This window comes from Electrophorus electricus, chromosome 7 (assembly GCF_013358815.1).
Source record: "Electrophorus electricus isolate fEleEle1 chromosome 7, fEleEle1.pri, whole genome shotgun sequence".
NCBI classification, from domain to species: domain Eukaryota; kingdom Metazoa; phylum Chordata; class Actinopteri; order Gymnotiformes; family Gymnotidae; genus Electrophorus; species Electrophorus electricus.
Window position 1 is genome coordinate 18,086,225 of NC_049541.1, and position 23,995 is coordinate 18,110,219.

The window sequence follows — 23,995 nt, forward strand, 5'->3', positions numbered from 1 at the left end:
AGTGCAGTTTCTCCTCCTCCTCCTCCTCCTCCTCCTCCTCCTCTCTGTCACAGCCTGTGGAGAGTCCAGGCTTCACCCCACTACACACTCCACTTTCTACAACAGCTTATCCAGCCTGTTCAGACTGGTGATCACTACTGTCTCAACTAACTCTGATTCATTACAGAGTTCAGTCACATTTATAGTTTCTTATATAGCAATTTGTTAATCTAACTTTATTTCTATAGCAATTTTCATAAACAGTGGCAATTCTAAGTGCTTCACATAAAATATTAAAATTATAAACAGTAGCAATAATAAACAATTATAAATAATAGATTTAAACATAAATTTCAAATGAAGATCTAACAACTACTGAAAGAAATGTTAAAAATTAAAATGCTAAAAGATTTCAAATTCAACATGTATAGAGCTGAGACAAAATCAAATAAATACAGAATCAATTAAGAATGAAAAATATAAAAGTGCATTTTAATTATGAAAATTAATTTAAACATTTTAAATTAAATTCAAAAGTGCTGTGTACTAATCTGACTTGAAATCTTAAAATTAAAGGGGTTTTGTACAGACTTAAAAGTATCTAGTATCAGGGCTCGTCTAATACTCTGTGTCTACTGGCTCCTTTTAAGAGCTAAACACTGTATCTCCATGATTAGTCTTTACCTTGGGGAGCACTAACTGACTAGTTCCTACTGATCTGAGCATGTTTGTATAATTGAGTGTGTACTTACCAGCAGTAGTGAGTGAGACTGTGGACATCAGAAGAATTAAAGTCAGACAGCTGTCCATCTCCCTCTGCCCTGCACACACTCTGTTCAACTCAGCAGGAAACACAAGCTTCACCTCCACCACCCCAGAGAGACTGAAGGAACTGTGTCCCCTCAGCCCCCTATAGAGAGAGAGAGAGAGAGAGAGAGAGAGAGAGAGAGAGAGAGAGAGAAAGAAAGAGAGAGAGAGAGCTCCTCACAGCTGCCAATCACACTCACTGTTACCTTATTAGACAGAGAAGGGGAAATCATCAAACATTCTACAATGACAAATCAGAGGATGCATGTTTGACTTACTCCATATATATCAAAAGAACGTCAGCGTGGATGAACAGAACTCCACCTCCCGTCTATAGAGGCGTCTGACTGAGGAGAGTGTGGTGAGAAAGTCACCAGCATACAGGAGACTGATTTCAGAGAGAGGAAGCACTCAGTGTAGATTCAGCTTTAATGCCACCTGCACACAGCTGATCTAAACACTGATTAATACTGTATCTGACAGACAAACACACAACTAGTTTGGGTAAGGATACAGATTTAGAAAGACACTGGTTTATCACTCAAAGCACTAGTTTATCACTCAAAATAAACTAAATTAAATAGAATAAACATCCAAAGACTTATATTTTAATAGCCTAAAGTGAGAAAGATGACACTTGGTTTTCAGTTATTTGAAAGGAAGCATATAATGATGAAATTATGACTGCAAAATAGAAAAACAGTAGATAATTTAATAAAGACTTTAGAATATATGTTTTATTACAATTCAATTTAAAAGTTTTAAAAACCTTTATATAGACAATGATAAGATGTGACAAAATCATTTTGCCGTATAACTGTAATGCATATTTCATCCACAAGATGGCAGAAGAGGATAATGAATTTTATAATCACGGCGGTGAAACAGATATTTTATTCTACTGACAGAAAAAAGAGAGAAAAATTCGCCCTCACTAAAAACACATAAAAAGTGTTCTATTCTTCTATACTGGTCAGTTTTTTAAAGTAAACCAAAGAGAAAGAGAACAAGTAATAATGGCACAGAGAGTATTATTGTATTCTAAAAGGATTTTGAATACAGCTCTTTCAAAATGCATCAAAGACTAAATACACACTTTTTTCTATCAGATAAGACTTGTATTTATAACCCAGTCCAGAGTATCTGAAACTTGCACCATTCTGGCTTGTTCCCAAATCACAGACTGTGTGCAGTGTTGGATTCTGGACCAGGCTACACATATGAGAAGACAGTGGCAGAAGGGCTAGGGGGACATTATAGCCTCGACTTTTGTCTCAAGTTATCCAGCTGATTAGAAATTTATGTTCAGTGAAATATACCTTAGAGTTTATGAATCACAACTGATACAAATGCTTTTGTTTGTTTATTTGTGCATGTAGTGGTAACATGAACATAAACTTGTTATACCAAAGGAATAATCAAGGCCAACAAACATGTAAACATTCAACCACACAGAGACGTAAACAGTTTTACACACATAATCACAAAAGTGCTTCCCATTTTACTGGGTCGTCAATGTCCAGTTCATTGCAGTTCAACTTTATGAAACTGCCGTTCAAGCTTTGTTCTTTTTTTCTTCTGCCCTCTTATGGTCTGCTAAGGTACTGCAGCACTTGAGTGTCCTGCTGCTCTACAGCAGTTCAGGCTCTGAGCTGTACGGAGAGTGTCTGAGTGAGATCCCACAACTCTTCAGCTATCCTGCAGAAGATCATAAGAGCCACTGGCAACCATCTGCTGCTCGTCATCCTTCTGTAACACAGTCCAGTGTTAGAACCAGGCAGCACAAAGTTTTGTTCTGTTTCAGTCTGTAACTGTAATTATGCATAACTGTAATCTGTAACTGTAATTCTTTTACTTACCTCATCTGCTGGGAGGTGGGGGTCAGTGGGGGCAGGTGTGGACTCATACGTGGGGTTGGAGATGTACGGGGCTGATCCAGAAGGGCTGCTGTCTTCATTCTCATCTTCCTGAAAGCCAAACACACATACTTGCATGCTGCATATACACACTATAACAGTCTAATTCATTTTCCTTTTATTAAATCTTTCTTCACATGTTTGGATTAATTTTTCTGTTTGCATATTAAAAACATGTTGCTATCTTGTGACGCACCGTGTCCACACTAACCTTGAAGTAGTGGAACTGGAAAGGCTTGGATTGCTGGGTGTAGAAATGGTAGGCCACAAATGCTCCAGCCACGATAAGGATGACGAGTAACAGAACACCGATGCCCATCCCTGCCTTGTGGGCGGGGTGGAGGGAAGGGGCCGGAGGAGGTGGAGCTTTCGGTGGTCCATGCAGCACATGGATGATCCCATTGGATGCAAAAATGTCAGATTCGATAATGTAACGGTCATTGACATATCCAGAGGAAGCCTGGAGGCAGAAAGGATCTGTTAAACTTTGTTGGTAATTATTTGCATCCACTAAAACAGTTTTCAGGAGACATTGTGCATGCCTGATTTAGACTTGAAGTAAATGTAATTATTTAGAACATCCACTAGCTATAATGCAGCTTAAATGAGGTAAATGTTTACCAGTGTCTGGGGGCTCTGCAGGCTAGGAACCCCTTTCACACTGAGTGTATGTCCCAGATGTGTTCGAACATGGCTGACGTTAATGAGAGCTTGCAGCACCAGAGCTCTCCCATCCATCAGGTGGTGCTCTAAATCCCTGTAGGACAGTGTCTATTCCAGAGAGAGGGGGAGTGTGAAACACCTTTAATCTTGACTCATGAAGAATGCAGACATCTGTGTGGTATGGAGAGGACCAAACTACCTCGTTCTCATAGAGACCGTCATTATCAGGCACAAACAGGGTGGACTGGGTGGTTATGTTGCTGAGACGCCTCACAAACTCTTGACCTGATGCTGAAGTTCTGGAGCAATTCAAGATTTGCTGGGGATGGGAACCATTTATGAGATCAGTCAGTGTCAGTTACTGGGGAACATCAGAGCCAAATCTGGTGGCAAGAGTCTGATATGAGTGCATCTGATATCAGTTCATCAATGTACACAGCATAGAATGCTAGTCCTTAAGAACTACTCTGATAAAACCAGAAGTAATATGTTCTGGTAACAACAAACTGGCTGTAATGCAGTTTACTCAGGAGTGTTTTCTTTAATACTCCAGGGATTCTGTTTGGAAAGTGCAGAACATGTTTTTCATGCAGCTTGTAAGCTGTTATACTCACTGACAGAAAGTTGGAAAAGTTGGGCTTGGAGGAGAGAACCTGTAGCAGGTTTCCAGTGCAAGTGTATCCATCACCAATGTAGCCCATCTTACACTCACATTTCACATCTGGTAAAAGAATATTAACAAATAAATAAACATGCGCACACACACACACACACACACACACCATCTATATTTAACAGCATGGATTGTTGTATTAAATGCAAACTTGAGGCTCAGTATAGTTTGGCATGAAGTTGGAATTAAGGTTTAAGGTTGGTGTTATAGTTAAATATTGGGATTATGGTTTGAGGCTGAGGTTATGGTTTGAGTTTGGAGTCATAGTTGAACTATGGGGTTTAACATGTTTAACATGTTTTATGTTTGTCATACACCGTCATAAGCTGCATGGTCTTACCCTTTGGCCGGTAGCAGAATGTGTCCCAGGTCCTGCTCAGGTCAGTTTGTTTGCCGTAGTCCACGATGCCCACGTGACCAAAGCCACATTTGAGGTGGGAATAGCTCATGGGATAGGCCACGCGCTCCTGCTCGAGCCATCCAGCAGAACACAGACTGTACCCAGCCTGCGTGGCCCACAGATAGGACATCAAACATACTGCACAGCCATCTCTATCTCTTGCTCAGATGCTCAGTGTGCCTACTTGCATCTACACCCACCTGCTGAGCGTAGGACAGTTGTGTGTATGTAGCAATAGTGCCTCCCTCCTGCTTGCAGGCCTCCTGCGCCTGTGTGTATTTGAGTTTGTACACTCCCAGTGGAGAACGGTAGTGGAAGACCCCAACGGTCTTATCTGAGGTAAAGCAGATAAAGTGTAGATTACACATTTAGCCTCAACCATACAATTTCACCCTGATGGCCAAGAAATAAACAATTATCGAAACAGTTACTTATATTTCACTCAAATAGAGAAACAATGTGAGAACTTTCATTCTTGCAGGGTTTCCCTAATACAAACCAAAGAAAGTTGATATTCTGAACAAACAGTAATACAGACAGTATTTTATTACAAAACAAATATGGTGGACAATGACTGGGAAACCTGGAGAGGAGTGACTGGGAGGAATGTTCTGCCCAATCTGAAGCAAGAGGTGGGATGTTATTTGACTTCTGTACTATCCATGATTGGTGTACAACAAAGACAAAGTCTGAACACAAGGCTGCTCATAAGTGTACATATTATCAGAGCACCTTGGGCCAAAGGTCAGTGATTAACTTTGTGGTTGTGTCATCTGACCTGAGGCCATGTTTTGAACACTCATGTGGAGAGAGGTGCGCAGCTGTCAATAGATCACAATCTGGTGCTGAGTTGGATCAGATGGCAGGGAACATTCTCGGTCAGACCTGGTAGCCCCAAACATATAGTGAGGGTCTGCTTGGAAACACCTTCCCAAATGATTTGAAGAGAGCTTCTTGTACTTTCTGGAGTAATTGGGGACACTGAGTATGGGTGGACCCTGTTCAAAATCTCCATTGTGGAAGCAGGTTCATTGTGGCTAAATCTTTTTCAGTGCCTGGTATAGCGTCAACCCAAAAACCCGGTTGTGGACTTTAACAGTGAGGGACACCATTAAGCAGAAAAGGAGGCAAGTTGAAGGACATGGTGATCTCCTGGGAAAGAGTGGCACACTCCCTCTGGGCAAGAACCTGACCCCAAGTGGAGGAGTTTAAGTAACTGAGGTCACAAGTGATGGCAAGAGGAATTGTGATATCAACCATAGGATAAGTTCAGCAATTTCTGTAATGTGGTCACTGTGGCAGACTGTAGCTGTGAAGACGGAGCTGAGCTATAAATTCAAGTTCTCAATTTACTATTTCCCAACCATAACCTGCTCATGAACTTTGGAGGAGCGTAAAGCAGAGCCGCTGTTAAGAGCAGCCAGTTGAAGTGGTTCAGGCATCTGATAAGGATGCCATGTGGTCACCTCCTGCCGTAGGTATACCAGACATGGCCAACAGGGAGGAGGACTATGGGTAGACCGAGGACATTCTGGAGGGACTACGTCTCCAAGCTGGCCTGGGGAAGCCTGGGGATCCCCCAGGAGAAGCTGGAAGAAGAAACCAGACACCTGGACTGCTTTGCACATCCTACTACTCCTGTGACCATGAAATGGACTACATGTAGAACAGGATTACAGAAAAGGTGTACAGTGCTACTGTCCAATCACTTACCAAATCTATTGTATATTAGGACATTCCAGTTACACAGAGAGAGGCTGAAACTCTCACCCTGGTAGTGCAGGTCAGTGCACTGAGCGTCAGAGTGACACTGGCCGTTATCCTGCATGCAGCGATTCACTGGAAGCACCTTCAGCTCACACTCCAGACCATCACCAATGTAGTTAGGCTTACACTCACACTTCTTCTTATTCTGGGGTTTTACAAACACACACACACACACACAGCATATAAAAAATATATAGCTGCCATTAACAACATGATTAGTGAGTTGTAGTAAAATGTGAATGAAGTCTGGACTACTGTACCGAGACAATCTCTGCCATAGTAACCTGAGCAGCACTTGGGCTTCCATATGACCATGGTGCACACAGACTGACATCCAGCATTCACAGATGAGAAGCATCTGGGCAGGTCGCACCTCTGTATAGACTGCATTCCAAAAACATGTTAAAATAAAATGTAACATATAGAAATGATTAGCCTTAAGGTAACTACAGGAACATACTCAAATGAGAGATCTTCATGGAAAAATACATATAAAACAAATGTAATATCTTTCACATAGTGTTTGTATGAGTTGGATGAAGCATTTATGATTTTTTAGAAAGGTAGTCATTTATGTGTACATAGTGAAATGGGCATGGATTTGTGATTAGAGAAAACATACCTTTGGTTTACTTATTGAAGGGCAATCAGATGACACTGTAACAGCACAATATCTGCAAGGCATCTACCACAGGAAAAGAAACCATTTATATAATCTATATATAATACAAAATGAGAGTGCAGCATAGCTAAAAAACATTTTTAAAATAGGGAGTATGTAATTTATATAATTTGCATATAATATGCATGCTGCATATCAGTAGAGGATTTTGTCAGCATAGATCGGAATTATGTGGAACTTACTGTGATGTCTACAGTGTCCTTCTGATCACAGCGCCCCCCAAGGCTGGGAGGTGTTAACAAGCAGTCAATACCATAAACCAAGCCTCCATTGAACTTTAGGTTCCTCTTTACAATCCGACAACTTTTGTCACTGATGTACAGTTCACCCTAAAAAGTGAGTGATATCAATAATATTAAGTATGGTAAAGTAACTTAACTTTAGAAATAACATTCAATCCTTTTCAGCATGGCTTGTTTAAGATGAAGGGCCCAAGTTCACACACAGCACAACACTGAACTACAGATTGGAAAGTGCTCTCTGTTCCCTGATTGGTCCTTGCTCTCCTGAAGCTCCTCTCCTGAGTCCAAGACTTTTCCATCACTCACTATTTTGTCCTCTCCGACGCAGCTCACAGAGACGTCAGAACCCTGAAGGGTCTTCATTGAACTGAAATGAATCATTTCTGCAGACTGCATCTAAACAAGACACATACAAAATAATTGCATATATACCCAGGATTACAAGGGCACAAGCTTCAGTTTCCTCTATGGCTGGAACTTCCATCAGAAACACAATGCACAGCAGGCATGTGGAGCTCTAAACAGTGACGTAGGTCCTCCTGAGCTCTGTCTGAACTGGGTCCAGCCTGCTACCATCTGCACTGAATGAACTTACTGCCTTACCTTCATATCATGGAGGACATGGTACTCCAGGTACTCCTTCAGCTGGGCGCGGTTCTGCAGGCCGAACAGGAAGTCCTTCTGCTCCTGAGGCAGGGCAGCCATGGTGGAGTCGGTGGGGAGGAAGAGCGTGACAGGCTGATGGAGGCGGTCCTGCACCCGCTCCATCACCTCCGTGTCCTGGCAACAACAGACCAAGTCACAAAAGTGTGGAGTGTTTTCTGCAGAGCAGAAGCCAGCAACACTTTTTTTGAAGGTTTTGCTTTGGGTGGTCCATTTACATGGTTGAACGCTCAAAATAAAATTTATTCCAGAACCATTTGATAAAAACAAACCATAAAAACAAAACAAGCAAACAAAGCAAGCAAACAAATACAAATGAACTTGACTCCCAACTTTGACTTGTAGCTTTCATCACACTCTCGTCCATACTGCCGTGTGTATGGTACAATACAGGGACAATTTCTGAACAGATCATACCATGCAATTCTAGTACATCTAAACCTTTACTGACACAACTATGTCATGTACAACTCTATCCACACCTTGTATTTGAACATAATCCATATATTCTATAATAGAAATGTGTACATCTGTATATTTCACAGCTTATATATTTATACCTTCTGGAAACACAGCATAAAGGGTGTATGTTAATGTGTATATATTCTGTATTTAATGTGTATACATTGTGTACTTACAAACTGTGGGGGACTATCTACTCAAGCTTTTCACTCACTTTCACATCTGTGCTAAAGTGACAACAAAAAAAGTGATTTGATTTTACTTGTACGCACCTCCAACAGTTTGAAAAATGTCTTGAAGCCGTGTTCATTTGCTACATCTTTGAGGTCAGGCTGCCAGAAATAAATGGTGAAATAAAGTCCAGGTTAGAGGTCATTTGGTGTTTTTGAAAAAATCTCTAAGTGCACTCCCTGTACAGCTGGTGTTGTTTGCTATGTTTGGGAACATGTGGAATCTAAACTTCATTCCTGTGCTCTCAGTAGTTTAAAGTGACTTAATCTAACAGTGGAAGTTAAATTTCCTCTAAAGCTACTTCTGTAAAAGAGGCAATAACAGGTGCTGAGGTCAGGGGTTTGCTATGTGAAAGCTCATTTCTTCAAAGTTTTTTTTTAAATAAATAATAACAAAATAATTCCTAGCATCATTTGATAGATGAGGAAACCTGGATTTATTCACACCATTAACATTAGATCAAGAGATTTGTCTGACAAAGTTGGTCAAAAGAGACAAAACCTTCAAGGGTATTTACTTTGCTGCATGATAATATCACTGAACTAGTGGTTTGCATCTTCCATACGCAAGACAGTCTCAAGATAAATGCCGACACCTACGAGGCTGGCAGACTTATTCATTCCATTCAGCTTCTGGAAGCTGGGGGGGATGAGAACCGTGTCGATCTCGTGGAAAATCCCGTTGTTGCTCTCTTGATCGCTGTACACCACTTTGGCCTTGTTATTGATATATATCGAGCCCTGCACACAAAGCACAGTTTATACATCTCAGTAGGACTGCACGGAGTGAAGTGGCTCTTTTCTGTTGAGGTCAGCATGCCGACCTCCCAGTAGGAGATGGTGAGCGTTTCCCCGCTGAGCGTGGTGAGGTTACGGGGCTGCATCAGGTCCTCCGGCATCAGGATACGGCATGACACGATGTGGTACAGGACCAGCGCTGCGTTGCTCTCTTTATTCTCTGGCTTCTGGTACTGGAAAGTGATGCAGGATTATGGCGTGACCGAGAGGACTGTTGGTCCAGTCATTCAACATGCACACTGGGCAGTTTCATCAAACACTTGGACTTACTTCTGCCTTTTTAAGTGCCTTATTGTTAGGAGCAAACACAGTGTATGGACCACGTCCTTGTAGGAAATAAGCATCAGACCACTGAAAGCATAAACATATGCTGATTATTTCCTGTCTGCATTAACTAATATTTTGTAACACAGGATTCAAGAAAACAGAAAAATAATGATTAAAAAACACATCAATCATACAATTCAAATGAATGACTGAGACTCACTAACACACTGTAGAAGAAACTTGTCAGCTCTCTGTTTCGGAGCTCCTGAAGGCACAATGGGAGACAGATTTAAGTTAGTGAAAATGAGACGGCAGAGAGTTTGTGTGTGTGTGAGTGAGAGAGAGAGAGAGAGAGAGAGAGAGAGAGCGTGAGAGAGAGAGAGAGCGCGAGAGAGAGCCAGAGAGCGAGAGAGAGAGAGAGAGAGAGAGAGAGAGAGAGAGAGAACGCTCCTTGGCTCTCACCTGCATGACGTTACTTTTGCAGGTCATCCCATCTCCCATGTAGTCCTTGCGACAGGTACAGTTCCTCTCCCCTGGTCCTTTCATCATACAGATAGCTTGCTTGTGGCAGCCTCCATTTTTCTGACAAGGATCAGATGAATAGATTACAGCTATTCACATTCATTTATTACGTTAGGGCTCAGTGCAGTCACACATGCCAAACCCTGTGATGCCAGATTACATACATACACCAGCTACTTTAGGTGAAGGCAAAACAAGGCAAGTTTATGTGTACAGCACTTTTCATACACAGTGCCAATTCAAAGCGCGTCAGACAAACACACAAAAATAGTGAATGAAATAAAATGATGAAATAATAAAATTGTTTTTCATCCCGAGATCTATAACCTCAGGAAGCTTTTGTGAAAAATAGTTACATCTGATTTACACAGCAATAACTAATGAATGAAAATAAAAGATGAACAATATATAATGATAAAATAAAGTGCTGCAGATATAAATTAATACAGAGAGTTCAATTATGACCAGTAACACTTTTAACCTCGATTTAAAAAGATTTGGGCCACATCTAAATTCATCTTGGAGTTATCAGTCATGTATAAAAATAAAAAAAAATGAATGCTGCTTCTCCGTGTTTGGTTTAAATTCTGGGCTCCACATTCTGGGCCTTGTATCCTTGGATCTCAGAGACCTACTGGGTTTTTACTCCTTGAGCAAGTGATCAAAATATATACTAGTCAACTGGTATTAGTCAACCTGGTTGGAGATAAAATCACACAAAAGTGTCCAAGGTCTTGTTGGAACATTAAGCCTTTCTTAATACCCTTATAGTTTCTTAATATTCATTTGATATGGCCAGTAAAGGTCAGTCCTGGGTCTATTAGATCTCCAAGAACTTTCTAAGGCTGAGATTTCTTACTACATTTTTAGATCCCTAGATTCACGATGGGGAACAATTTAGAGATTCTCTGCTCTGTTGTCAAATATCATAACCTCTGTTTTGTCTTTATTTACTTTCAGGAAATTCTGTCATTCAGTTATTTATGTGCTACAAACAGAGACAGAGTGTCTATTAGGATAATCATCCAGTGAGAGAACTAAGTGTATATGTGTGTGTCATCTGCATAACATTGATAGGAAATCTTATTGTGTTGTAGAACTGGCCTAATCGGAGCATGTATAGCTTAAATAAAAGTGGACCAAGAACAGATCCCTGGGGATTCCACATTACAGCTGTCTTCATTACTACCTATCTGGACAAAGGGAACTCCAGACTTCTTAATATGATCCAGAACCCTTTAGGAGAGGTCCTAAAATATCAGTTAGTTAGTTGATCGCCACTTTAAGGTAGAAACGGCCAGTGCACAGTTAGAGACTGAATATCTGGTTGCTGTACATAGTTTATGTTGGCCATCATTAAACTCTTGATTAATGGTATGATTTACAAGGCTGCAGCTGACTGGTTAATTTTGGTCGATGGATCTCAGTTCCACATGTAAAAACCCCAGCAACACTCCTGTGCATGATAACACTCTGTAACTAATCTCTAGTGAGTGTAAGTACAAGATAGGCTGCTGAGTGCATTTTACAGGCAAATGGGTTTTGCTGTGCTGGGCTCATAGTCCAGAATGTTTCTTACCTTGTAACACAAATTGATAGGATTACACTGCTGTCCATTTCCAGAGTAGCCTGCTTTGCACACACATGCTGTCTGAAAGCATAGTGAACAGTGCTTTTATTTCTTCACTTAATTTTTGCGATTAAAGTCAAATTCAGGTATTTAAAACCAACTGGGTTGCAGCCTCCATTACTGAGAATCAGAACCTGGTTCATAAGTTAAGTTTGTTACATAAGTTAATATTAGTTTTAGAAGTATTAGTATTAATAATAGTAGTAGTATTAGTATTAATAGAAGTACTAGTAGTAGCATTAGTTTTAGTATTAGAATAAGTATTAGTAGTAGTAGTAGTAGAAGCAGTAGTAGTAATAGTAGTCATAGTTGTTGTTGTTGTGAATCTACTAAAAAGCAATACTCTAGCATTCTGTCAGGATCTCGTCTGTCTTTTGTGTCTTTGGTGTTGGCACCTCTCGAGTCTTTCTGCCTAACCATACACCTCCTGCTTTGGTTGGCTCCTTGCTCCTCCTGGGAGGTGTTCTTTACTCCTCCTCTAAGTAGTCCTCTTTAGCTGTCCATTGACTGCTTGTATACTCCCCTGTTGTATTTGGCATTAAGCTTTAAGTCTAATGTTCACTGTCAAGTGTTCTTAGCCTGTAATGCTCTGCTTGTTAGATTGCTTAATGGCAGGGTTTTGATTGTTTTGTGCTGCCCTTACGACCCCTAGGTTACACATATGAAAACCAAGCACAGATGCACATGCGCATGCACATGGTCGGGGAACCAACCTTGTTTGGGCCTGTGTGTACACAGTCTGCATAGGCACTGCAGCTTCCACTACCGTCCAGACATGGATTGATTGCTGGAGAATCAGAGGGCCAAAGTCATCAACATGACGCACAAAGGAATGGACAGTACACTGGCCTCAACAGCACATTACAGTGCCCAAACACACACACACACACACACACACACACACACATGCACACTCAAGCATGCACACTCAAGAAACATCACAACTGAAACTGAGACATGTCAGACTTACACACACACACTTTTCCACCCCCTGCATAACCTGGGTTACACACACATTTCCTGCGTCCTGGGATAGTTATCTTACACACAGCGCTGGAGGAGCATCCGCCATTATCCTTCGCGCAAGCGTTCACCGCTGAGGAAACACACACCCATACACAAATACAAACAGAGCCGAGTCTCAAACTTCACTTTGTAACGTGACAGGGGGCAAATCTTTAAACCACTACCTACCTGTACAGTATGTACCGTTGCCCTGGTAACCAGCTGCACATCTACAGTAATATGAATTATCTGCTACGTTCAGTAGACAACTGAAAACCACACACACATTCAAACAAAGTTATAACAAAACACGCACATTTTAAGACAAATATAAAGGTATATTAGAGGTCCCAGAAAGAGGAGTATGAGCATGAGATGTTTCAGAGAGTGAGAGGAGTCAGAGAGAAGAGGGGCTGAGAGTGAGAGGGGGCTGAGAGTGAGAGGGGCTGAGAGTGAGAGGGGGCTGAGAGTGAGAGGGATCAGGGAGTGAGAGGGGCTGAGAGTGAGAGGGTCTCGCTTACTTTGCACTGGTGTGGCACGTCCCTTTACATGAGTCTGTGGTTATGGCTGAAATAAAACACGGAGCTAAGTTTCTTTTCTCACCACAAAAAAGAAATTAAATTTGTGTGTGTGTGTGTGTGTGTGTGTGCATGTGTGTGTGTGTGTGTGTAATTCCTCACCTATAGAGCAGAGTGTTCCTCTCCATCCAACGTCACATTCGCAGGTGCCATCCCCCTCCTGACCATCATTACAGTGACCATTCACACACTTACAGTCTGCAGTGAGAGGAAAAGAGAGAACAAGGGAAAAAGGGAACAAATATGACTGAGAAATATGTGGAGCTTTAACAAGCTTTTACCTGTAGTGTATTGGGAACTTACATTGTTGTACATTACAAAGGTACGTTACAAAGGTAGATTCCATGGCGAAATACCTTGGTCACAGTGGATGCCGTACTTTCCCGTCTGGCAGGACTCGCAGGCTGTGCCGTTAAAGCCAGGGTTGCACCGACACGCTCCTGTACCATTAATACCGTCCACACACACACCGTTACCAAAACAGGGCTGGCCTTCTGGCCCTGGACAGCTCTCACAGTTAACACCATAAAAGCCCTCACAACACTTCCTTACCTACAGAGAGGGAGAGAGAGAAAACAAGAGAGGGAACCTCCCTCCAATCAAAACTTCAAGTAAACCTTACAATCAGAGATGAGAACCTGGCAAAGAAACACCAGTCTATCATTTCCACTACATAACAGTACGAGGATTCCACTGCATTTTTGAGGGTTTTTTTAACACTTGCTGTGTCAATCAGGTGAATGAATCCATTCTTGGCAACAATGTCTCCTGATACAATTTTAGCTCCAGCCACTCTGGTGGTCTAATGAAAAATACAGAATATACCCAGTGAGAAAATCCCCTTCATTACAGCCTTTTTTAAAATAAAATTGCTTGGAATGTGTAGGTGTTGGTGTGTGTGTGTGTGTGTGTGTGTGTGTGTGTGTGTGTGTGTGTGTGAGTGAGTGACTATAAAGATAGAATGATAGAATCCCCACAGTCTTTTTACCTCATTGGTCCAGGAAACAGGAAGTGTCTTTTTCAAAAGGGAAACTAGTTCTGGAGAAGGTGAACTCCGGAGCTCAGCCAAAGCAAAGAACCCAGAAACCATGTGACTCCTGAGGACAGATTGAACACACCAATTATGAGCAACCATTAAGAGTCATTAAATATCATATGACATTCCACTGCATTTCATGACTGACCACTGTTGATTTTACACCAAGAGCAACTGTGTATGCAACCCAAAGAGATGTGGCAAGGTGACAGATTACACTAGTGCAGATTACACTGTGATAGTGAACTCACTTGACCAGACTTGGAAGGTTGCTGACGGCCAGCCAGTAATCCCGGTCGTCTTTGTTCAGGTTGCCGATGGCTTGTTCCGATGGCACAAATAGAGTCATGTTCTGGCCTTCGGTCAGCATGTCCTTGAGGTCTGCTCGCTGCAGCCCATTCCAGAGGAGACACTCAGAACACCCGTAATAATTCCCCACAGAGCACACATATTACCCTTTACCTCTGATATACACTTTGCCTCAGTCCTTCAAAGATCAGTTCCAAAAAGTGACTTAGGAACATATTAATTATTAACACAATCTGCATAAAAAAATGTTTTTATCAATAATTTAGATAGACTTTATATCTTAATTCTCAAAAAAGTACAGACAAACTTAGTCAACCACGTATTGAATTCACTCAGATCAGGATTGTTTTCCACTTCCTTTAGAAGAAAATGTAAATAATCCTGTTAATGTGAGGATATTCATGTTTCTCAGTGTTCAGGTGTTCATATTCAGTGTGATTAAATTCTGTGAAATCTAACATATGGCAGAGCATTATCTAAAATCACTGAAATACTAATAAACCGTGTAGTATTCTGCTGTCATACCTGTGCCAGGGTTCCATAGCAGATGCTCCCATCTCCTGAATAACCCATCTGACATACACACTCAAACCTCCCTTGATTCCCATACAAGCAAGAAGCCTGGAGGAATAATGTGATCATTTAACTCCCACAATAATGGTATGACCATCTCATGTAATGGTGTAATGCTATTATGATGTTAACTCATCTGAAAGTGTGTGTGTGTGTGTGTGTGTGTGTGTGTGTGTGTGTGTGTGTGTGTGTGTGTGTGTGTGTTTCACACTAACATGCTGATGACATCCTCCCATTTGATCTACACACTGATTGATAGCCTCACAATCTTTCCCATTGCCACGGTAATTCTTCTTGCACATACAGTAATTCTGGAAAAAAATAGAAAGAATGACTGACAAGCTCAGCAAACACAGAGGCTGAATGATTGTCTGGATGTCTGGATGGATGTATGTCTGGATGGATGGATGGATGGAACAATGGAGATGTACAAAGGACTGATGTAGAGTAGGCAAAAGTGGCTCTAAGGCAACATCCATGACACATTATGCTGTGCAAGTGCCCTTAGTCTAGAGTCTGTGCTGGACTGAGTGTCTGAGTTAAGCAGCAGCCCGTCACACCTGTCCTGGGCCTACGTGGACGCATGACGCGTTGGGATGGCACCCGCCTCTAGAGGGCTCCACACAGTTATTGACAGGCTGGCATTCATCTCCATCCTCTTTCCACCCCTTCAGACACTCACACCTGCGGGTGCCTGGTCCAGTTTTTATACACCTAGCCTGAGAGAGAGAACAAAGACATTCAGAAACACACACACGTTCACACACACACACGCACACACATGCGCACCAACACACACAAATGCATTCTTGACCTACGTTGTTACTGCAGCCTCTGTTGGGAGGTGAAGTACACGGGTCGCTCTCCACACACCGGAATCCATTCCCTTTGAAACCCACCTTACACACACACCTTGAACACCTTGAAGATACACAAGTAAAATGAAACACACATCTCCCTGATTGGAAAAATGTGTTCCTTCAGATCTTCATACTATATGATGAAGTGAATTTAAAAAAACAGCCTTACTTCTATCTTAACCGAAACCAAACCTATTACAACCCTTGACTAAAAGAAGAAAAGAACTACTTGCCTTTAAACATCACTACCAAGTCCCAGGGTGGAGCTTTCCCTCCTGCTTCTCCAACCACTCAAGTCGGTTAACGGTAGTGTAAGGGTGGGGTTAAGGGCAGATTAAGGACGGGGCAAACGCAGGGCACTCACATGAGCTCTCCTTCGCTGTAGACACAGTCGGCATGGGCTTGGCACGGCTGCTTGGGCCCGCAGGGCTGGGTGTGCTTATCACAGAGCTGCCCAGAGAAACCTGGCTTGCAGGAGCCTGACTTACACGTGCCGTGGGCTTCTGGGCGGTTGTCACACATGCCCTGCACACACCTGCAGGCCCGGGTACAGGAAAGAGAGGTGAAGGGAGATTACTGAAGCTCTTATGACAGTCGAGGCTGATAAAGATGGATCTGATCTATGGATATGGGAGGGTACTCCGTTGCTTCTGGAGTGGCACTTTGGTCACAGGATGGGCCGTATTTGTTGGGGTCAGCACAGTACTGGCAATGGGACTCTTTGAAGTTGGGCTCACACTGACAAGTGCCATTGCCATCTATACCCTCGAAGCACTGAAACAAAGGGAGAGTTGTGAAGTGGGGTGTGCGTGTGTGCAGTGTGTGTGTGTGTGTGTGTGTGTGTGCGAGTGTGCGCGTGTGTGTGTGTGTGTGTGTGTGTGTGTGTGTGTGTGTGTGTGTGTGTGTGTGTGTGTGTGTGTACCATGCCATGAGAGGAGCAGGGAGCAGTGAATCCACCTGAGCAAGGGGAACAGTCTGATCCAAAAAAGCCTTTACAGCATTGTGGGGTCTTCACAACATGGAGAAAGAGAGACATCATGTTCTACTTTAGCTTCAGTTTTAATACAAAACACCCAAAATGCTGTATAAAGTATAATGTACAAATCTACTCTGCTCTTAAGTAATTATTGTTAGGATTCAGGAATAAACTTATCTACTGGAGGTTTACTTTATGACAGTGTGACTTTGTGCCCTGAGTATATGTAAGTGTGTTAGACCGAACTACTGCACATGCGTTGGCTGGATTTTCTCTTATTATAAATAAAACAAAGAAGTTGGCATGTTGAATCTGTGGAGGTAAAGCCTAATAATGAACCCAGTCTCACCAGTCCCAGAAACTTTGGGTTATTGTATTGTATTCTATTATTGTTGAAATTGACATTTCGATGACTAGCTCCTATAAGGCTGGTGCAATGCATGCTAGAGCAGATCTGGGACACATGAAGTGATTGGTGTTGGTTCTCATACTCACAGTACGGATCTCACAGCAATACAGGCTGCAGCCCAGAACAGGAACATTCAGGCCTAGATACTTTTTCATGTACACACAGCCCCTGGAAAATGTGCTCTTCACACAAGGGCCACAAGGGAGAGAAATGCATATATACACAGATAATTTAGATATGCACCTCGAGATAGACATTAAAAACCTCAAACACAATCAACCTTAAACTCTTTTCCATCACTCAGGCAAACATGCAGCTATAATGATTAATAGGTATTTGTAAATCCTCTGTAAACCTGTTAAGGGTAAAATATTTTGAATTATATGACTTCAGTCGTCATATAATAATAAAAGTTATGAAGAAGGCATCTCCTTACCACTGTGACACTTGTTGGACAGGTAGACCTGGTGACTGATGAACAGCTCACACACAGACCCTGGAGACAAAAGAGAAAATGGTCTTCCGTAGAAGCTCTCACTCCAACAAGCAACAGTAGTTTTTTTTTCTTAGATGACGTGGGATTCTGCAGATTTAAATGAAAAGTAACTTCTAGATGCATGGCCAAAACTCACCTTATATTTAACAATTTTAGTAACGTCGCATCGATGAGGGAGGATGGGTTCTATGGTGGGCGGGATTAGAATCCCATCCAGCGAATAGAGACGTCCATTCTTTGCCTCAACATCTGTCTCAACCACTGCTACCCCGTCGATCAAAATCTGACCCTGATTATGAGCAGAAACCATATTGGGAAATGTCCATCCAACACAAACACTACTTACATACCTAAACATGAATGAGAATCAGCCAGAGCCTTTTTATGACTGAATAATAAATGGCAATAATAAATGGGAATAACTGACATGCCAGAGCAGACAAAAAGCTAATAGCTTTTCCATATTTTTGTGGTGTTTGTTGGATGGTACAGCATGTTTAATCACACAGTGTAGCAGACCACATTCCTACTTGAATAACTGTAAATGCAGCTAGAGGTGGTCAGCATGTGAGTGTTTGTTGACTGACTCCTTCTTCTCATACATTTTAGCAATGCCAGCATTTTCTGGTGAAGCGTTACATGAAATGAAGTATGAAAATTCTTGAGTCCTCACAACAAGGGTGACGTTAAACACTAGAACTTAATTAGCCATGGACACAGTCTGCGCACTTGAGATGATATAGCTAACACTCAGCTGATGTCAATGCAAGAAAATAAGACATGAGTGTAATTACAGAAAAAGACGTTTTGTAGCATCATGTGTAAAGTTTCAATATGCTATGCAGAAGGGAACACCACATCCCTACTACATTCTCCAAGCAGAAACACTCACCTGAGCAGAGGAAACAATATGGTTTCTCATCAGTTCCAGTAGTTTTGAATTGCCCTTCAGAGATGAAAGGAACAGAAATATAAAGGGAAAGATCAACTTGTTTCCAGTTAAGTGATGCTAAATATAAAATACTGCAGAAATTTTGCAGTGCAGACCCACCCAATCAGACACAAGGTAGTCTAGGTAACTGTCCTTCAATAAAGAAAAGGTGGTGTTTGTTGGAGCAAACACTGTGTAGGGACCTGCCTCGTCCAAAATAACCATCATGTTGGTTTTCTGATGCAAAGAGACAGACTTAGAGTTTCATACATGCGCATTTACTGCATATGTAGACATTTCTGACAATTTTCCGATAGCTCAAGGAGAGATTTAAGTTAGGAGAACTTTCCATTGTCAGAAATAATCTTCATCAGGTTTTCCTGAATTCAAAGAGCAAATTATAAAAAAGTATTATTTTACTTAATAACTCAGAAAGAAGGATTTTCTGATTTACGTCAGTATTATTAAAAGCATCTGGCTTGTCTGAAGAACGCACCTGACTGTCACTTATAACAGTAGGAGGGACCGTGTCCATCATTTTATCAGTGATGTGGATCACTCCATTCGAAGCAATAATATTGGATTCCAGAAGCAGGCCTTTCCTACGGCTGCCACGGATACAGACTTTAACCTGCTCAGACTTAGGAAAGAAAGAAAGAGAGAGAGAGAGAAAGAGACAGTGAGAGTGCTATTTCAATAATATTCAATTCTCTCTTTTTTGTTCTCTATCTCTCTCTCCCTCCCTCACACTCACACACACACACTCCTCTACCTCAGTTACTGATTCAGCAGTTTTCCCTGTCAGCGTATAATAGAGTATTCCATTCTTCAGAGTGTCAGAGTTCATTTCCATGGCAACCATGTGCAACTTCACGAGATATCGGGCCTTCGCCTCATCTGCCATCAGAGTTTTCACCTGCAGCAGCAGAACAGTACGATGCACATGGATGTGTTTTGCAGTTTTTTATCATTCATACTACTACAAAAATTTGGATTCCCATATTTATGCTATATATTATTGCAACTTTATGCAATCTAGGTCTAAATAATGTATGTAGATATGTCATTCTAAACTATCATTTAGTATTTTTGTGAACTATAGGTCATTAACTATTGAATAATTCATTAAATTGAATTTAATGCAATTTCTCCTGAAATAATCTGCCTCAAGATTTGATCATTGCTTTCCACCCCTTTGTGAAGTATTCTGGATATTAATTTTATTATTAATTCTCTCCATACATGTCTATGAAGCATTTTGGAGTCATCTGCACAATTCTACATAATTCTGGACAAAATTATTTGTGTATTTATGTGCTTCCTAAAGTTATTTGAAAATTCATGAATTTTTAAATTCTAGTATCACATTATAATAATTTTATGTACGTATCCACAAAAAAGTAGATTATTGAGAACACTGGTGCAGTGATTCCAAAGATTTGAACAGTAGTGTGTATATAATGATATGACTAATGGTCTGTATGACTGAACTCACAGATGTTGATTTGACAGCTTTGTTACTTGGTACAAAAACAGTGAACTGTCCGTGTGATGTCAGAGGCCAGGACATAACTGCTTCTGAATGTGTATTTATGTTCACTGTTCATGTTATGTGTGAGTGCCACCATTGTCTTATACGTTCGATGTCATTAAATGTTTCACAAAGTCGAGGGAGTATGTGCATCCTGTCCTGCGCCCTGCGGCACTCGGGCAAACGTTACACAGACAAAATTATTTTTTCAGGTAATTACCAGTCTTCCAGTCTACAAAAAGTAGCCATAAGTAGCCATAAGCTCCACCCACTTATATTTTGAGATAATTTGCATAATATGCAAAATCACACACATTTAGGAGCACTAACTCCTAGGATTTTCACCAAACCTACACAAATCTGGTATCCAGACATTCACAAGAGTCTGAAGTATAATAAATATAAAAAAATCTGGGGATTTCTATACTGTGTAGTTTCTACATGCCAATCAAATAAATTGAACCCTTCAATGCAATGACACCAAACTTAACAGACATGTACCCCAAGTGGATATGGGGCAAGTCAACCATTTTGGTGCACCTGCTTAAATAGGGGGCGCTATCACAGGCAAGAAACTATCACACCTATTCAGATTGTCCAGCTAATGTGAAACTGCTACATAACATCTGTATGCATGTATGGAGCAGGACCTAAAACAGGGAAACTATATCTCCAAAAAGGACTGATACCATCGGCCAATCAGGATTCAGTACAGATTTTACAGGCTAAGCATTGGTCAATCCACATCAAACTTGAATTGTATTGTCATGTATGCATTCTCTAAGACATAGTCAGGTTTCAAGGGAAATGGCCACTTGGGGGCACTATACTAAAAAATCTAGTATATCTCCTACATAGTTAAATTTGGCAACACAAACTTGGACTCTTTGCAGGAGTCCAAACAACTTTGCAATTGCAATGCTTTTCAAACATGTTTAGTTTTGACACATTCGTTAATAATATCAAATTTGCACTTAATCTTTAAAGTCTGAAACTAAATAATTATCAAATAATGTTGACTTTTTGACTATATGTGGCATTGATTAAAGGGGCACCATTATCATATCACTGAAATGCTATCATAGGTTGTCTGATTTTGACCAGAATGGAAATATATATTCACACTACCATTCTGAGGAAAATTGCAAAGTTTGAGGCTCTACATTGCAGAATGACCCATTTTGCTTATAATCGTGAGCCTTGTGTGTTCATACCTAAATAGGGTAAAGTCAGGAACAGCATGTCACTTCAACACAGAAATTTACAGACACACATGTAATCATAGTCTGATATTGTCTGCAAGATTGAAACATTATTACATCGGGAGACTCTACAGTACACAATTACCTATGTTGCCTTTAATCACTGGCCGTGTGTTTCAATACCTAAATGGATAGACGTGAGGAAAGGTTTGTCACATCAACACAGAATTCTACAGACACACATGTCTGATGTTGCCTGCAAAGATTGTACTAGTTATGACATCGGGAGACTCTACAGTGCACAATTATCTACTCTGTGCTTTGGTTTGTCTCGTTGGATTATCATCTGGTTGGTTAAGGTAGGCTCTGAGTTCACTTACTTTTGTCTTAGATTCTGTGAAATTCAAGGCTTGTTGTCTAAACCTAGTTGTTAGTTGCTTGGTAGCGGTGATTACTCACTACAGGTGTGGTTTCACCCTGACCTTAGGTGTGAATTGAGGGGCGGGCTCAGCACTTATTGAACTGACTTAAATTAGGATGACTCCGCTACAGACACATGCATCTTCTCATATTCTCAATCCTTTATCTCATACATCCACAAATCAAGCATCTGAAATGTGCTTGACAATTCCTGTCCACATATCCCACAGATCTCCTCGACACAATCATAGACGACGCAATCTCAGCAACCTCACTGACTCAACGCTTCACACCATCACATATCTTGGTGGCAGGAGGGCTCTGGAACTGCCAATCTGCTGTCCAGAAGGCTGCCTTCATCTCAGCATTAGCATCCCTCCACTTCATACACTTCCTGGCTCTGACAGAAACATGGATCACCCCTGAAAACTCAGCGACTCCAGCTGCCCTGTTCTCTGCCTTTTCCTTTACACATTCTCCGAGGCGTCTCGGCAGGGGTGGTGGCACAGGTTTACTAATGTCCCGAGAGTGGCGTTTCACTCCACTTTCCTTCACACTTTCCATCTCCTCTTTTGAATTTCATGCCATTACAGTGTCTTTCCCCACCAAACTTTTTATCATTGTCATCTACCACCCTCCAGGTTCCCTAGATCACTTCACTGATGAGCTCGACATCCTTCTGAGTCATTTCCCCATTGAAGGAAATCCACTCATTCTGCTTGGTGACTTCAACCTTCCATCAGACAAGCTGCATTCCTCCTGCATCCTTCCACTGTTGACAGCATTTGACCTCACCCACTCTCCTCCGACTCACAAAGCGGGCAATGTTCTGGACCTGATTTTCACCCGTACCACCACAACATCGGACATCGCAGTCACCCCCCTCCACCTCTCGGACCATCACTTTCTATCCTTCTCTCTCTCCCTTCCTTCTCTTTCCATCCAGTCCTCTCCAACATGTTCCTCCTTCCTCCATCGCAATCTTCACTCCATAACTCTGTCTTCCCTTACTTCTACTATTTTGTCCACCCTTCCTCACCCTGACTCTCTATCCTCTCTCTCTTTGGATACAGTTACAAATCACTTTCATTTCTACACTCTCCTCATCAATGAATCTTCTGTGCTCTCTCTCCTTTAGACCTGCTAAGTCCTCCCCACCTGCCCCCTGGCTAACAAACACTTGAGAGAACTAAGGACTGGAGAGAGGAGGTGGAGGAAATCTCACATAGATTCAGATCTTAGCTCATACAAGTCTCTCCTTTCCAAGTTCTCACTGCAAGTAACATCTGCAAAGTCATCCTACTACAGGGAGAAATTCGAATCATCATCATCATCATCTGATCCACGCAAGCTCTTCACAATTTTTTCTTCTCTCCTTAATCCCCCCCACCCCCCCATCTCTTACTCTGGAAGATTTTATCACCTTCTTTGAGGAGAAGGTTGCAGCAATCCACCAGTCCTTTTCCTCTGTTCCCACTCCTCCAAATAATGTGCATTTCTCAACATCCAACTCTCTGACTTCTTTTTCTCCTCTCCACAGATGAAATTCTTCAACTTATGACTTCCAGCAATCTGACTACTTGTCCGCTGGATCTGAATCCTTCTGCTCTGTTCCAGACAATCGCAAGAGATCTGCTTCCTTTCATCTCTGTCATCATCAACAACTCCTTATCTTCTGGATATGTGCCTACTGCATTCAAAACCGCCAGGGTGGTACCAATCCTCAAAAAGGCCACACTTGACAGCTCCAGCGTTACCAACTACAGACCGGTATCACTTCTCTTTCCTCTCAAAAGCCCTTGAACGAGCAGTTTATAATCAATTGTCTCTTTTTCTCACCCAGAACCAGCTGCATGATCACTCTGGCTACAAACTGGCACATTCTACAGAAACAGCCCTCGTAGCGGTGACTGAGAAACTTCATGCCACTAAAGCTGCCAAACAGTTATCTGTTTTGATTCTTCTAGA

At 41.6% G+C, this 23,995-nt stretch overlaps 3 protein-coding genes and 1 long non-coding RNA gene across 4 annotated transcripts; all 4 read right to left on the bottom strand.

The window, feature by feature from the left end:
- Nucleotides 1–2,374: 2,374 nt before the first annotated feature.
- LOC113568973 (stabilin-2-like) lies at nt 2,375–6,066 on the bottom strand. Its single transcript, XM_035528540.1, has 10 exons — nt 5,809–6,066; nt 5,548–5,626; nt 4,639–4,772; nt 4,379–4,544; nt 3,980–4,086; nt 3,565–3,684; nt 3,324–3,473; nt 2,914–3,162; nt 2,646–2,753; nt 2,375–2,535 (listed from the first exon to the last, which is right to left on the bottom strand). Exons 1-10 carry the CDS (start codon nt 6,064–6,066, stop codon nt 2,476–2,478), a joined length of 1,431 nt encoding a protein of 476 aa, XP_035384433.1. The 3' UTR covers nt 2,375–2,475.
- A 144-nt stretch (nt 6,067–6,210) lies between these two features.
- On the bottom strand, nt 6,211–13,813 carry LOC113569463 (stabilin-2). The gene is made up of 19 exons (XM_035527966.1): nt 13,641–13,813; nt 13,387–13,482; nt 13,228–13,273; nt 12,896–12,975; nt 12,672–12,797; nt 12,415–12,488; nt 11,651–11,722; nt 10,012–10,131; nt 9,770–9,814; nt 9,553–9,633; nt 9,309–9,455; nt 9,085–9,225; nt 8,527–8,586; nt 7,733–7,909; nt 7,436–7,525; nt 7,070–7,216; nt 6,828–6,890; nt 6,466–6,589; nt 6,211–6,350 (listed from the first exon to the last, which is right to left on the bottom strand). The coding sequence occupies exons 8-19, from the start codon at nt 10,096–10,098 to the stop codon at nt 6,346–6,348; spliced, it is 1,167 nt and encodes a 388-aa protein (XP_035383859.1). The 5' UTR covers nt 10,099–10,131; nt 11,651–11,722; nt 12,415–12,488; nt 12,672–12,797; nt 12,896–12,975; nt 13,228–13,273; nt 13,387–13,482; nt 13,641–13,813; the 3' UTR covers nt 6,211–6,345.
- Nucleotides 13,814–13,891: 78 nt separating this feature from the next.
- LOC118241736 (stabilin-2-like) lies at nt 13,892–14,715 on the bottom strand. The gene is made up of 3 exons (XM_035528541.1): nt 14,572–14,715; nt 14,273–14,381; nt 13,892–14,086 (listed from the first exon to the last, which is right to left on the bottom strand). Exons 1-3 carry the CDS (start codon nt 14,688–14,690, stop codon nt 13,892–13,894), a joined length of 423 nt encoding a protein of 140 aa, XP_035384434.1. The 5' UTR covers nt 14,691–14,715.
- Nucleotides 14,716–14,944: 229 nt separating this feature from the next.
- LOC113569190 lies at nt 14,945–15,435 on the bottom strand. Its single transcript, XR_004776303.1, has 3 exons — nt 15,418–15,435; nt 15,155–15,250; nt 14,945–14,986 (listed from the first exon to the last, which is right to left on the bottom strand). It is a non-coding gene; the product is annotated as an uncharacterized LOC113569190 (long non-coding RNA).
- Nucleotides 15,436–23,995: the final 8,560 nt, after the last annotated feature.

Excerpts from the sequence above, each read along its gene's own strand:
- LOC113568973 (XM_035528540.1), bottom strand. The coding sequence starts at position 6,066 with ATGTGCAAAGCAGTCCAGGTGTCTGGTTTCTTCTTCCAGCTTCTCCTG. Across the intron at positions 4,087-4,378 it reads ATTCTGCTACCGGCCAAAGG|ATGTGAAATGTGAGTGTAAG; the intron begins GTAAGACCATGC and ends TTCTTTTACCAG. Across the intron at positions 3,163-3,323 it reads TGCAGAGCCCCCAGACACTG|GCTTCCTCTGGATATGTCAA; the intron begins GTAAACATTTAC and ends TTCTGCCTCCAG.
- LOC113569463 (XM_035527966.1), bottom strand. The coding sequence starts at position 10,098 with ATGATGAAAGGACCAGGGGAGAGGAACTGTACCTGTCGCAAGGACTAC. Across the intron at positions 9,815-10,011 it reads GCAAAAGTAACGTCATGCAG|GAGCTCCGAAACAGAGAGCT; the intron begins GTGAGAGCCAAG and ends TTGTGCCTTCAG. Across the intron at positions 9,226-9,308 it reads TCACCATCTCCTACTGGGAG|GGCTCGATATATATCAATAA; the intron begins GTCGGCATGCTG and ends CTTTGTGTGCAG.
- LOC118241736 (XM_035528541.1), bottom strand. The coding sequence starts at position 14,690 with ATGCTGACCGAAGGCCAGAACATGACTCTATTTGTGCCATCGGAACAA. Across the intron at positions 14,382-14,571 it reads AACCTTCCAAGTCTGGTCAA|GAGTCACATGGTTTCTGGGT; the intron begins GTGAGTTCACTA and ends ATCTGTCCTCAG. Across the intron at positions 14,087-14,272 it reads CTGTTTCCTGGACCAATGAG|ACCACCAGAGTGGCTGGAGC; the intron begins GTAAAAAGACTG and ends ATTTTTCATTAG.